At 49.1% G+C, this 13,107-nt stretch overlaps 1 protein-coding gene across 1 annotated transcript; it reads left to right on the forward strand.

Annotated features, from left to right (window-relative positions):
• Positions 1-445: 445 nt before the first annotated feature.
• On the forward strand, positions 446-12,502 carry si:dkey-70p6.1 (uncharacterized protein LOC570575 homolog). The gene is made up of 7 exons (XM_061846193.1): positions 446-579; positions 2,163-2,220; positions 3,894-3,927; positions 7,286-7,313; positions 7,413-7,950; positions 11,065-11,211; positions 11,957-12,502. The coding sequence occupies exons 1-7, from the start codon at positions 446-448 to the stop codon at positions 12,500-12,502; spliced, it is 1,485 nt and encodes a 494-aa protein (XP_061702177.1).
• Positions 12,503-13,107: the final 605 nt, after the last annotated feature.

Here is a 13,107-nt window from a genome sequence, read left to right on the forward strand (position 1 = left end):
TGAGGACCTGGGTTCGATCCTGCGTGGAGTTTGCGTGTCCTCCGCTTTCCTGCCACACCCCAAAAACATGCAACATTAACTGCACACTCTAAATTGCCTGTAGGTGTGTACCCCGCCTCCTGCCTGTTGACAGCTGGGTTGGCTCCAGCACTCCCCACGACCCTCGTGAGGACAAGCGGCAAAGAAAATGGATGGATGGATGGGTATGGAGCAATAAGGGTAAAAGAAACAAAATTAAAAAAGTTTGTTATTTGGTCGGTGAGCCTACGGGGCCGCGACCAGCTGCGAGTGAGATTCCGCGCACTCGCAGCGTCGGTTTGCTAAACGGCTGACTGTGCCTTGTGACCGCAGAACCCCCCCCCCCCCCCCCCCGCATTGCCTGCGCGCATGAGAGCGAGCGTGAGCGAGAGCGTGTGTGAGAGCGAGTGAGCGCCAGCGCTCCCACATGGCCTCCATGCAGGACGGGCTGAACTTCACGGCTCCTCCCTACGGCAAGGTCCTGCTGCTGGGCGCCATCGCCGCCGCCTCGGCCTTCGTGGTCACGATCCTCATTGTGGTGCTCTGCGTGGGCTGCCAGAGGTAAGATTACGCGCTTTGGACCAAAAAAATTATACATCAATATTGTATCAGGATGAACGGAATATAGGTAATGATGTTTGGAGTTGTTTCCGCTTTCCCGTGCAAGATCCAGTCCAGGGCCGCAGGGATCAAGCGGTTCCTATTCAGTAGGGTTAACGCCAGGCCCAGACCCAAGTCGGGGTTTTACTTTCCTCCGCTCTGAAGCCGTGCACATGAATAATCCAAACGCCGGCCCCATGAAGCGAAAACAAACATCTGCTGCGGTTCTTGTAACGCTTAAGCGAGAGTAAACTCTCAATTATCGGGGACGTGACTGTTCAGCCAACCCCCTGCAGTAAATGAAATCCCCGAAGTGGTGGCACTATTCCTCACACTCACCATCTTGGCAGCAGGGATTCTGGGTACCCAAATTTCATTGGAGCGGGGAATACAGTATTGCAGTTGTAAAAAAAATCAAGATAAACATTGCTCTTGACTTGGATTTGTTCCTGTTGATGTTGTCGTTTGTGTGCATTAGCTATTCCCCAGGCTAAGTCAGGCATTTGTGAATTTATGACGTAAAACTCTGTGGCTCGTGTTTGAAACTGGTAGCAAGGTTTAATCTGCTATGAACAAAAGCCCAACTGACCTCATTGCTGTCAGAATATGAAGTACCCAATGTCCACCGATCGCGTCCCGCGCTACTTGGGCTAACATCTTTCTCGAGTCCACACAAAACCACGTTTGAGCCACAGAAAAATATCCGTTTGAAGCCCACCGCGGCGTAGCGTGGCGTAAGCGAGGTTTTCTCACCCTGACCCCTCTCCGGCAAACATTTTTACCCCCCTTCAGCCTTTTTCCAAATGGCGACAACGAGGCACTCTATAGCAGTCACGCCAGTTAGCCTATAAAGCTGACCGTAACAGAGTTATGCAAACGATGAGGAATTGCACTTTACTGGCCTTCAAATAAAATCTACGATGCGCTGAATCTGTACTAAATGAACTGCAGATCACCTTAGCAGTTTTGAGCCACCTGGCTAGCTACACGCTAATTTACGCTTGAATGCTAAAGACTGGTATAGCGACCCATTCCTTCATTTTAGCATGAGAAGACGCAGGCGCCGCGGTTGCTGTGGTTCGTCGCTCTGGCGCACGGCGGCTGGATTGGTTTGCGTTCAAGCCACGGCGGTCGTTAGAATCGCTTCGGTTGCCCGGTGGAATCTTCGCAATTTTCAATTTGAAAATGCTGCTGAATATTTGCGAGGATTCCTTTATAACAAATGACAGCTTTTAATTACTTTTGTGAAATGTGACAAAAAGTTTAGTTCCAAAAATGGCTTTCTCGAGTCACAGTCACGTGCCACTAGTCTCGCACCTATGCTTACATTTTTGGCTCACGTGTACTCTCAACGTCGGCATTTGTTTGGCAACAGTCACCCTCGAAAAACGCCGCTTTTGCTTCTCGACGCTAACCGCCGCCACGCACAAGAGAAATACGTACAGAGGAAAAACTGGAATCCGCCGGACGCTGAAGATACGCACGGACTGTGACTCGCGCGCTGCACGCTAACGCGTGTGACGTAACGCTTGTGTTTACCGCAGGAAGGGAAAGACGCACAATGTCCCCAGTGAGAGTGGGAAACACCGTCTCATGGACATGGTAAGCAACTTTTTTTTCGCCGTGACGTCTGGTAAAAGGTCGAGAGATCGCTCGCGGCGGCACCAGTCGACCGATCCTTGCGAGTGGTTTGACCGGAGCGGAGTGATTGAGAAAACTGCGTAAATAGCTTTCACGATGACTTTGGGCGTTCTTTGAATGTGTCACTTGTCACGTGAATATTCTACAAATGACGGAAAAATTGTTTGGAACAGAGACAAAAAAAAAAAAAGGCTGGCGGTAATTTACATTATAGAGCTCGTGCATGTAAAGTCACAATTTTCACGGCAAAAAGAGCTGCTCGAGGAAAATATTCACAATACCCGAGACGTGTTGCGCTGTTGGTTGTCACAACAGACGAGACAAATATTCAAAGAGATCATTCTACGGAATACCAGCTGAAAAGACCAGAAAATGTCGATGGATTTCGGCAATTAAACGTGATGGATGGCGCCCAACCAAAATACACAAACAACTGTGTAGCGATCGCTTCATTTCAGGTACGAATTATTCTTATCAATCTCAAAATTACCAAAAAGTATTTAGAATGCCAAGTTGGCTCATTTGAGAACAATGCGTTTAAAAAAAAAAAAACAAAAACAAAGATGACAGGGAGTCATCTCCAACGTACACAGAAGCGTGTTGCGGCCATATGTTAAACTTTGGTAAACCTCTCACCAACAGATGTTTTTGTTTTTTTTTTAAATATGGATTGTTCTCAAATGAGTCCAACGCGTATTTAAACACAAGAAAATAAACCGTCGGTCACAGTGATGTTTACGCAGGTTAACATGTGGCCGCAACGCGCTTCCGTGTATGGGAGCTCACCAACTCACCAGATCCGTGCGTGGATCCGGTTGTCCAAGACAAGCGGAACCGAGTTAGTCCAATTTCTTATCGGCGAAAACACCGACTTCGGCATTAAATGCGGGTCCTCTATGCCGAGTGTCTCTAATTTTTCCACGTACCTTCGTTTATTATCACCTTCTAAATGGTTAACGGTGTCGGACAAAACTCCCGGAGACGTATTTTGGTGTCTTAGCCAAACCGACTTAGCATTGAACAACGCTTTGCTAGACCGCCACTATGGCCAGTCACGTGACTTCGGTGACGTAGGTGCACGAGCTCTATAAAGACCTACGACCTTATTTTGAATTTTATTTGGAATTAAAGGTAGCTGGGAAGGTGCACGCCGCTGTCACGTCACACCAAGGGCGAAAAGTAATGTCAGCTGTTTGCTATTTACCGAAAATCGCTGAATTCTCAAGTTTTATTTTTATTATTATTATTATTTTTTGACAAGTCAGAACACATAAACAGCGCGGCTGTTGCATGTTAAGGCGGTCTTGATATATTTTCTGCTCTTCCGCCCCATTTATGCTCCCCCCCCCCCCCACTGGATTCATCTCATTTATCTTATTTCAGTAATTATTTTTCTTTAAAACGAAGCATTTTGCGGTAGATCTGGCGGCAGAACTCCAAACATTGTCACCGTTTTTTTTTTTTTTTTATCCGAGTCAGCAACAGTCAAGCACTTTCCGCCACCCGCGAGTATCCCGCCGCCTATCGTTTACCAACAAGATGAAAAGATGTCTTCCCGAGAGAAAAATAACATTCACGTCGTTTGTCTTAATTAGCCTTAAACAGGCCCGTGTGTGTTATGTGTGTGTCATCAGGGTATACTCAGGCAGTCCAAGCTGCGGTCCATCAGTAAATCCGACACCGAGATGAACAAGATGAACTGCAACGGCAAAAGTAAGTCGTGGACATATTTTTCGCACGCTGGCCGTTTTCCTCGTTCTCGAGCGCCGAGCCGTGCGCTCTTCGCACGTGACGCATTTGTGACGGCCTCCAAAGGGAATTCGGGGTCGCGTCGCGTCGCGTCGCTCAACGGTGGGGGAAAACAAAACGACAACAAATGGTCAGGGTTTCCCACAACACGTCAAGTGAAAACCTCAAGGAAACAAATTTGAATCGTGGTCAAAATTTGAAAATTTGTGATGCTCCGATAGCCGTACACCACATTTTAAGGTTCCGTCGCACCATGACGTCGACTGAACATTTCAATCGTTCTATTTTTCAGCGTTCTCAAACGCGGATGACACATCTGCCGTGTGATGAACGTGTGTCGGGCGCACGAAAAGCGTGTAAAAGCGACCAAATAAGATACCCCTAAAAACCATTAGCGCGTGCTAACGTGCCACTGGCGCGCGACGAGCGATTTGTCAACGTAAGACGCGCGTGTTGAGCGTGTGACTAAACGGGAGAATAACGACAGAAAAGCGTTTTGCATTTTTACAGCGGAACGGGAACGAAAACGTTGGAAATTTCAGAGTCACTTCAGTTGTTGTCGTGAGTTAGAACAGTGAGCATCACGCCGCCGAGAAGAAAAAAAAGTTAGGCCGCGGACTTCAGCAACTAGCGCTGCTAGTAAGAATGCAAAGACTCGGTTTATATACCGATACGCAAAGACGTTGGGGAAACGTTCAACGGACGCCAAACGACGTTCGTTTCACTTGAGCTACACGCTGTGTGCGCGACGGGATTGCTCAGTGGTCGTTGACAGGTCGCCATCGAGTCGTTCACTGCAAAGCAAACGATTAAGTGACAACCAAGCAAAGCTCGAGTTACGACTGACTAACGATAGCCAAACGCGCGCAACGCTCGGCGGACCTTAGTGAAACCTTCCGCGGACGTTCTTGAACGTTCTGCAGCGTTTAAAATTAAACGATGATGAACGCTGATCTCGGTGAGAACTTTTGCGCGTGTTCACAACTTTTTTTCCGGACCGGCGTTCTCCGCCGATTCCCAGCGATCGTTGACGTTCACTAGAGTTCAAACAACGCTCTTCTAGAGCTATCCCGGCAACCGTGGGCGACTACCAACGTTTCCTCAAAACGCGATAGAACGCTGACCACAACGTCACGGTGTGACGGGGCCATTACTACTTGCACAGGGTCATGAGATCTATGCCAAGACCTGGACCACGGTAAACAGTCAATTTTATAACCTAACCCAGGAGAAGTGGCAGTAAAACAGGCCAAAATCCGTACGTCAGGGGTTAAAGGCTCGGGAAGAGACTAGTTTCATGCTCCTGTGAAGAAACGAGTCTTAATTGGAGACTTTAACTTTCTACAAAGGTAGAAGCTCAAATTTCTTACATTTCCTTCCTTTCTCTTGCAAGTTTCACTCACATTTGACGAGCGCGTTCGCGCCCGTCGCGCCACCGCACTCGCAAATCGAGCGCGAAAAATCACGCGCGTAAAATTTGCATCGAGTGGAAAACAAAATAGATATTGAAAGACGTCGCTTATTTTGTGTAGTCTTGACGTTGTTGGCAAAACAAGCCTGCTCCTAAACAATCGGTATTCACCCGGGAAACAGGAAATGCGAGTTCTGGGTGGATGTCATCAACGTCGAGAGCCATGTCAAAGGGAATTCAGTTACACCAGAGGTGATCAACGCGTCGATCGCGAGTCAGTTTTGATTGATCGTGTGACGGCATGCCCCCCTCCCCACGCCCCACCGGTCGATCGCGAGAGGCTGGCTGCTTGAAAAGTAGATCTTGGGGGAAAGAAATCTGGGCACCTCTGAGCTACGCTGAAAACATTTCTGGGACATAACACAGATAATAATTCTGTATCTAACTATAATATGACTTGGTCCATGTTCTAACGTTAGACTCGTCTGTCCACGTATCGAAATGCGAACGGTCGTTTTTCCCCCTTGGTTCTCTGGCAGTTGAAAACTTTTCCCCTTCTCCGTGGTTCAGGAAGATCTAGATCATCTACCGCTAGCTTTCGTCAATCGATTGACAATAGATAGCGCCGTAAATTACGCGAGATTATAACAATGCATCATCATGAAATAAAATGATTTGATTATGTGAATATTTTAGTTTTGAAATTGAATGTCTATTGACCTCTTTGTCTCAGCAGTGTCAATAAATTATGATTATTGTATTAAGTAACAAGGACATACTCGGGTATAACAACCCAGTAATTTATTTTAAGGTCTCGAGTTTCCATCCCTAATCACACCCGCAACTTTATATCCGCGGGCATGACTAACCACACCCGTACATTTTTACAAATGTGAGTGACTGCAGTCCACCACCCTGAACTAGCTTGCAAACAAATCTTAATACTTGTAACCCTAATTGCTAATACTTTGAACAAAACATGAGAAGTGTGATTGTGGTCAAGACACCGATCTTTTCCCGTAGTTTAGGTCCTTGAGAACTAAGTTTTGCGTGTGTACAATTAAGCTGGACGATGCCGTTATCTTTGTGTGCTAAGTTAGCGTACTTTGCTAAGTTTGTTGCCACGTTAGCATAGCGAGTCCTTTGATATACATGTCCTTAAATATCCTTAAATAGGTACGACATGTCATACTTTGTGACTGTGTCTACTGGAGGTGCAAGAATTAATCAATTTGACAAATTAATCGACTATTTTAAAAAGCAATTCATCATTTAGGGATGTTGTTTCACTTGAAATTCTAAAAAATAAGAAATTTGCAAACATCGTCTTTCACTTTGCAAAACGATTATTTTTTTTCCATTTTTCTGAAACAGGAACCGAATCACAATCGATTTCTGTTTTGAGTGTTTTTGTGTGCCGTCAATTTGAACTGATGTCCTGTTTTTGATAAAAGCGATGCAAATTAAAAATGTTTCGTTTCTGTCAGATTCATTGATTAATTGAAAAAGATAATCGACACATGAAAATAATCGTTTGTTGCAGCCCCGGTGTGACTTCTTCCCGCCCTGAAACAACTGCCGTTGTGATTTGGCGCCATAAAAATCCGTCTGATTTTAACGAGTGAAGCAAACGCTAAGCTAGTTTAGTTACTTTTAAAATCCAGTACTCGGTGGAGTAACTAAGCTACTTTTAAAAAGAGTAATCAAGGCAGTAGTCAGACGACACTTTCAAGGAACTTTGTCAACGCCGCTGATATCGAGTCCAAATCTGCGCCCGTGTTAATCGGCAACAGATTTCCGTCGACTCTGCAGATTGAGAACCGAAAGAAAAGCAACCTGGACCGAGGTGAGCTTGACACAGAGTAGAAAGTTCGACAAACGGTCGAGATTCAAAGCAATTTTAGTTTCAGTACACACCGGAGCTCACTAAAAAAATACAAATGGTCCCGAGGCCCCAGTTTGGACACGCCTGCTCTCCGGTGGCGAGTACTAGCATGGACCTGGCGGAGGCGTCCAAAACCAGTAGGGACTTTTCTGCCGGTCTAACTGTGATCCTTCGCTCTCAAGGCAGGCAGCTTCCCCAGATTCCCTCTGGGACTGGAGAGGACGGAGAGCACACTTACTCCGAAGTGGGCCGAAGCTCCTCCGCCACGCGAACTGACGACGCACTCTATGCCATGGTAGGCAGGGCCGGGCAGACGGACACTCCGGCCCCTCCGGCCGTCCCCGCCAACACCCCGGCGCCGCCCGACCCCGACGGGGACGCGGAAGTGGGACTGGCCGAAGCCGACGCCCAGGTTTTGTCCGCGCCTCACCCCCCGGAGACGGCGGAGTACGCCTGCGTCAGGAAGCTGAGGAAGGCCGACAAGGCGCCCCAGAAGAGGGACAGCGGCACGGACACGGGGGACCCGCCGGCGCCGCCGCCGAGACACCCCCCGCCCTCTCACCCGGCCCCTCCGCCGCCGCATCCTCACAGCACGAAGCTGCCCCGCAGAAACGTGGACGCCTTTAACGTACCCTCGTTCCCCAAGGTGGGTACCTTGTGTTCACGGAGCGGCGCGTCCGTGCCATTGTGTCGGGTCGGCACCGCGGTTTGCTAATGGGGGGGGGGGGGGGGACACCGTGTCGGGGAACATGCCGGCCAGGAAAGAAATCTAACGTGCCCGCAAAATAGTAATTTGTGGCCACCTAATTGGTATAATATGCACGAAATGCTGATTAGCGACCGTGGAAGATGGGACGAGGGATAACACGCACGGGAAATATTTAATTGTGGCCACAAAATGGGCAAAGTGTGCGTGGAATATGAATTGGTGGCCACGGGAAAATGCTAAAATATTTGTGGCCACCAATTAGGTACCAGTATGACACAGCCAGCAAATACAGTACCATCAAATTCAGGGAGTCCTCGTGATAAGACGGCGTGGACCTAAGATCTTTCGACTTTACAACGCCCCCATCCGCCATTTTGTCTGGCTAAGGCTTGTCTACGTTTGAGTATCTTCGCATTTTTCACCCTCCTTTTTAGACAATATCGCCCCAAAGAAAGAAAGCCTTGTCTTTGAGCAATGCTTCTGCAGCCAAAACGAAATCCACGAGCATGGAAACGAAGCTCAAGATCATAAAAAGATTGGAGACCACCAAGGCTTCAGTCGGTCGACCGTGGCGACAATGATTCAAGACAAAGCCCGTGTTTTAGCGCATGTGAAGGGTTCCGTTCTTACGTCGGACACAAAACAAGGTTCTATGACACTTATCAAGATGGAGAGGATTGAGGACCAGGTTCCTTGGCGATAGCTAAGCACCGCCTCCCCTTCTTCTTCTTCTTCTCCTTCCACCTCTCAGAAGTCACGCTAAGTACATCATCTTGGTTATTTCAAAGTATTTTGATGTAAATTCAGACTTTCATGGGGGAATCCGACTTCAGTCGAAAGTCGAGTAAAGCCGCCACTCTAGGAACGGATCGCAGCCGTAGACTGAAGACTCCTTGTATGTGAAACGTCATTCGAGGGAGGCCACCAAATAGGGACAACGTGCCCATGAAGTTCTACTTCGTGGCCAAGGAGTACCAGCGGTTCCGCACCGGATGTGTTATCCGGAAGTCCGCTTGTGTTCTAGGCACACGCTGCAATCGGGTTAGTGTTAGCTGTGTCCCGGTAGAACAGGGCCGACTGCTTTCAGACGGGAAAAGTAGTACAGTACGTAGCTTCAGTGGAACACAAATCCCACTAAACCCATTTGCACGCTTACTGATCCGTTGTGTAATCTTTGCATCCCGGCAAAAAGAACGAGCCAAAGCCGTCATTAAAGCCCACAATGAGATCCGCCATCTCCACGACGCGTGTACCGATTGCGCGACTGCAGTCGGGTCACGTCCGGCGCAGGAGGGCGCTCAGACCGTCTGCTCCGAATCACAATACCACGCCGCGGGAGACGTTCGCTGTGGCCGCTCGGGGTCAACGGGTTCACACCGTGCGCCGCGACCCCCGCGCTTAGGTCGACGCCATTACACGTGTGCGCCGTCTGCCGGCGGTGATGCAAGACGCTGAAAGTGAGTCTTCCGGACTCTGCGGCCGAACAAGAGGAAGTCGCAGAAAACGGTCCGGTTGGGGATTATCCTAAAGTGTGGACCCTTTGCCAGGACCCAAAAACATGTAAATATGGCCACGAAATAGATAATTTGGGGTCACAGGAGTACAGAGTTTGTCATTTGCAGATATCTACCATGTGAGTCACGTGACGCAACTGCAGATATCGCCAACTCCGATTTGAGATCGCTGCAAATGGATTCATATTTCCGTTGCAAGAAATTCTTGAGTCTGTTCTTTTCACGCTTTTCAGATCTCTCCATTCAAGATTTACCTTGGCAAAAAGTCTGTTGCGGATATTATTTGTAGAATAATTCACAGTTTTTGAACTTGCATTTCTCTCATTTTTTTGCACGGAAAATATTTTCTACAGCATGATGGTCAGCTTTAGAAATCATTTGGGATCAAAGTGTCTGGTATATTTATGTTTTTAATTATTAATAGGTTTAACAGAGGTGGTAGAACCACTTGTGGCGGGGCCGGGGGGTGGTCGGCCATTTCCAAGAAAGAGGGCAACCATGCTGAAAAATGAAATCCACATCATATTGATGTCTTGCTACTTATGATACCGATGAGCAACATATGCTCAGCTAGGCGCCACCAGCGCACCAAACGGCGTGAAAACAAACCTGAATAAAGGAGAAAATCCGCACACAAAAGACAGGCTAAAAAGTGTCTGCGATGATTATAACTACGTTTTGTTATTCATGGAATTTTTCGGTCGGCTCGGTCCAAAATCTCGCCAATAGCCAATGGTGGGGCGAGTACTTTTGTCACCTCTGGCCCATAAATATATATACCATAATTTCCGGCCTATAGGCCGTGACTTTTTTCCACACGCTTTCAACCCTGCGGTTTACGCGGTTTTGCAGCTAATTTGTGCATTTTTTTTCTAGCAGCCGCAAGGGGGCACTCTAGCGGAAAAGCTCAGTGAGACCGGTGGAATATGTGTGCCGAGGAAGTGACTTTTACCGGTCCAGCCCTGTTAGCGCTGTGCTAGCGTGTTACTGCCGTGTCTTGGTAATTTTTACCAGTATGTTTTTTTTTTTAAACCGGCCCTGTTAACGCGGCGCTAGCGTTAGCGTTAGCCCGGGGTTCATCAACCTTCTTGAGGCTGACGGCTACTTCGTGAGAACTGATTGTACGAAGGGCTACGTGACTTGTTTGCCGCAAACTTCAGTCATAGTTCATTATACATACATAAAATATATATATTTTTTATTGTGTATGATGTGACATTACAGGTATTTTAAAAAATTAAGTCGGATTCAAAATTTAAAGGTAGAACATGCCTCGCGGACACCTTAAATTGTCCTTGCGGGCCTATAACCAGGCGCACTTTGTAGTCCGGGAATTAGGGTATATATTTTTTACCTCATGCAGCCACAATTGGAGCATTTTTTCCCCCTTTATGTCGTGTACGGGCCTCGGTACTTCTGGACCCTTTCGTCGCAAAATATACTTCTCTTGCGTACCGTGAACTCCAAATCCCTAACGGCCACGTGCGATCGATCGTGAGAGCTCTAGCCCGCATGTAACGGGTCGCTGTGCTGACAGGAAGTGATGTTTATGGGCAACGGCGAGCAGTACATCTGGAAGCCTCCGGAGGACGAAGATGTCCTCATGCTCCACAATAAGACCCTGGGCCCCCTGGGCCCCCTGGGGGCGCACACCACGGAGAACATCCAACCTTCTGCTGCAGTGGTGAGTGCTGACACCGTGTCAGGTTCATAGTACTACTTGCCGGTCACATTGCGGGGCCGCTTCGACACTGTAAAGTATTAAACGCTCAAAGCAATCCATCAAGCAATTATGCAAGTGAGCGAGCGGGAGTCAAAATCCACCCCCGTGTCAGCCTCTATTTGGAATGTTTTCAGGGTTTGGGGCATTGCGGATGTCAGGAGGGAGAAAGTTCCAGAGGGTGCAGGGTGCAGGCTGCGACACCAAAGACTCCGTCCCTGACAGAACCTTTGCTGCCTAGTGTGGGGGGGGGGGGGACAGAGAGGAGACGTGACGTTAGCAGACTGCGGTTAGCGAGGAAAGTCTGAAAGAGGTTGTGGGCGAGAGCGTGGAGGGATTTGTAGTAGTTGAGGAGGAGGAGCTTGCAGGAAATGTAGGACTTGATCGGAAGCCAGTGGAGATGGAACGGGGTTGGGGAGATGGGCTGCCAGAGCTTAGTGTGGGCAGTTGAGTTCTGCACATACTGGACCGTGTCCAGGGCATTAATACTGGATGTACCTGGTATGGGATTCCACTGCAGTTCTTGGGGTCTCAGCAAAGGACTCAGAGAGTGACGGTCAGAGCAAAGGAGATGTTTCTGAGAGTTTTACTGCTGTTGAGTTTGTGCCATGAAAGTTTTCTGGCCAGATTTAAATGTAGCGCCAAATTTCTTTGACGGGAGCGGAGGTACAAGAAATCGAAATTCCAATGTGTTATCTTGAAATTTCAGGTGGCCGAGATGTATTCAAAGGTGTGTAAGCCCGCCAAGAAGAAAAGAGCTGTTCCCGGATCACCCCCGTCCAATCCCGGTTTCAGGACCTTGGGTCGTGCCGAGCGGGATCGGGACCGGGACCGAGACGGGGGCTTTAGCGTTGTGGTCAAACCCCAAACGTGGGCCCCCCAGGAGGGCAAAGCCCCCGCGGGCTCCCTGGACGACCACTGCTACGAGTCCTTCGGGACGGAGGAGTGCGAGCCGGCCTACGAGAACCTGGAAGGCGGGGGCGGCTGGAGACGAGAGCGAGCCCCCAACACGTGCGCCACCTTGCGGCCGAGGAGGAAGAAGGCCCAGCAGCCCTTGCAGCAGCAGCAACCTCCTCCGCCGCCGCCCACGCAACACAACCCCAAGTTACAGCACCTGCCCGCCAAAGCGCTGCTGCTGCCCGGGGAGAGCCTGTACGAGAGCATCGGCGACCTGAAGCAGGGCTCCACCACCTCCAGCACCACCACCATCTTCACCTTCAACGACGGCATGGAGATGTACGTCACGGGGCTCTGAGGAGGAGGCTGCTCCGGCGGCGGCGGCGGCGGGCGCCACCTTACCGACGGGGGGAGGGCCGGCCCGGCATCGGCTCGTTTCCAACCTTGACTAGGCCAAGGCACATTTCTCACCACCAAGCAAAAAAACGGCAAAGAAAGTACATACAAGTGCACGACTCGCAAACATTTAGGGATACTCCGGGCAGCTTATGGGTAAAACTTCAGGATGAAGCTAAAATGCACTCCCAGGCGCCATTCATCAGTTTTCCGTTGCACGCGGAGCCTCCGCCACCCGACTTTGAAACCAGACGAGGGCTGCGCCCTGCGCCGGTTGCCGGCCAATCGCAAAGTCACATACGGCCTCAACAAACCACCGTTCACAACTCCGGCCAATCTCGAGCAGCGGTGACCTCAACCTCGGACCGAACCCCGAAAGTTCCATGCGTGCGATTTCCCAAACACTTCGGAGTTGGGAGAGCAAAATGAGATTCCCGGCCAAAGTTGATTGTCTCGAAATTTAAGCAAAACGTGCAAAGATGCAACTGATCTTCTGACTCCTCACCACATGGTGGCAGCAGCACATCAGACGACCTTCAATTCATATTGGTTTTCCTTTTCATATGT

This window comes from Syngnathoides biaculeatus, chromosome 2, assembly GCF_019802595.1.
Source record: "Syngnathoides biaculeatus isolate LvHL_M chromosome 2, ASM1980259v1, whole genome shotgun sequence".
Lineage (NCBI taxonomy): Eukaryota > Metazoa > Chordata > Actinopteri > Syngnathiformes > Syngnathidae > Syngnathoides > Syngnathoides biaculeatus.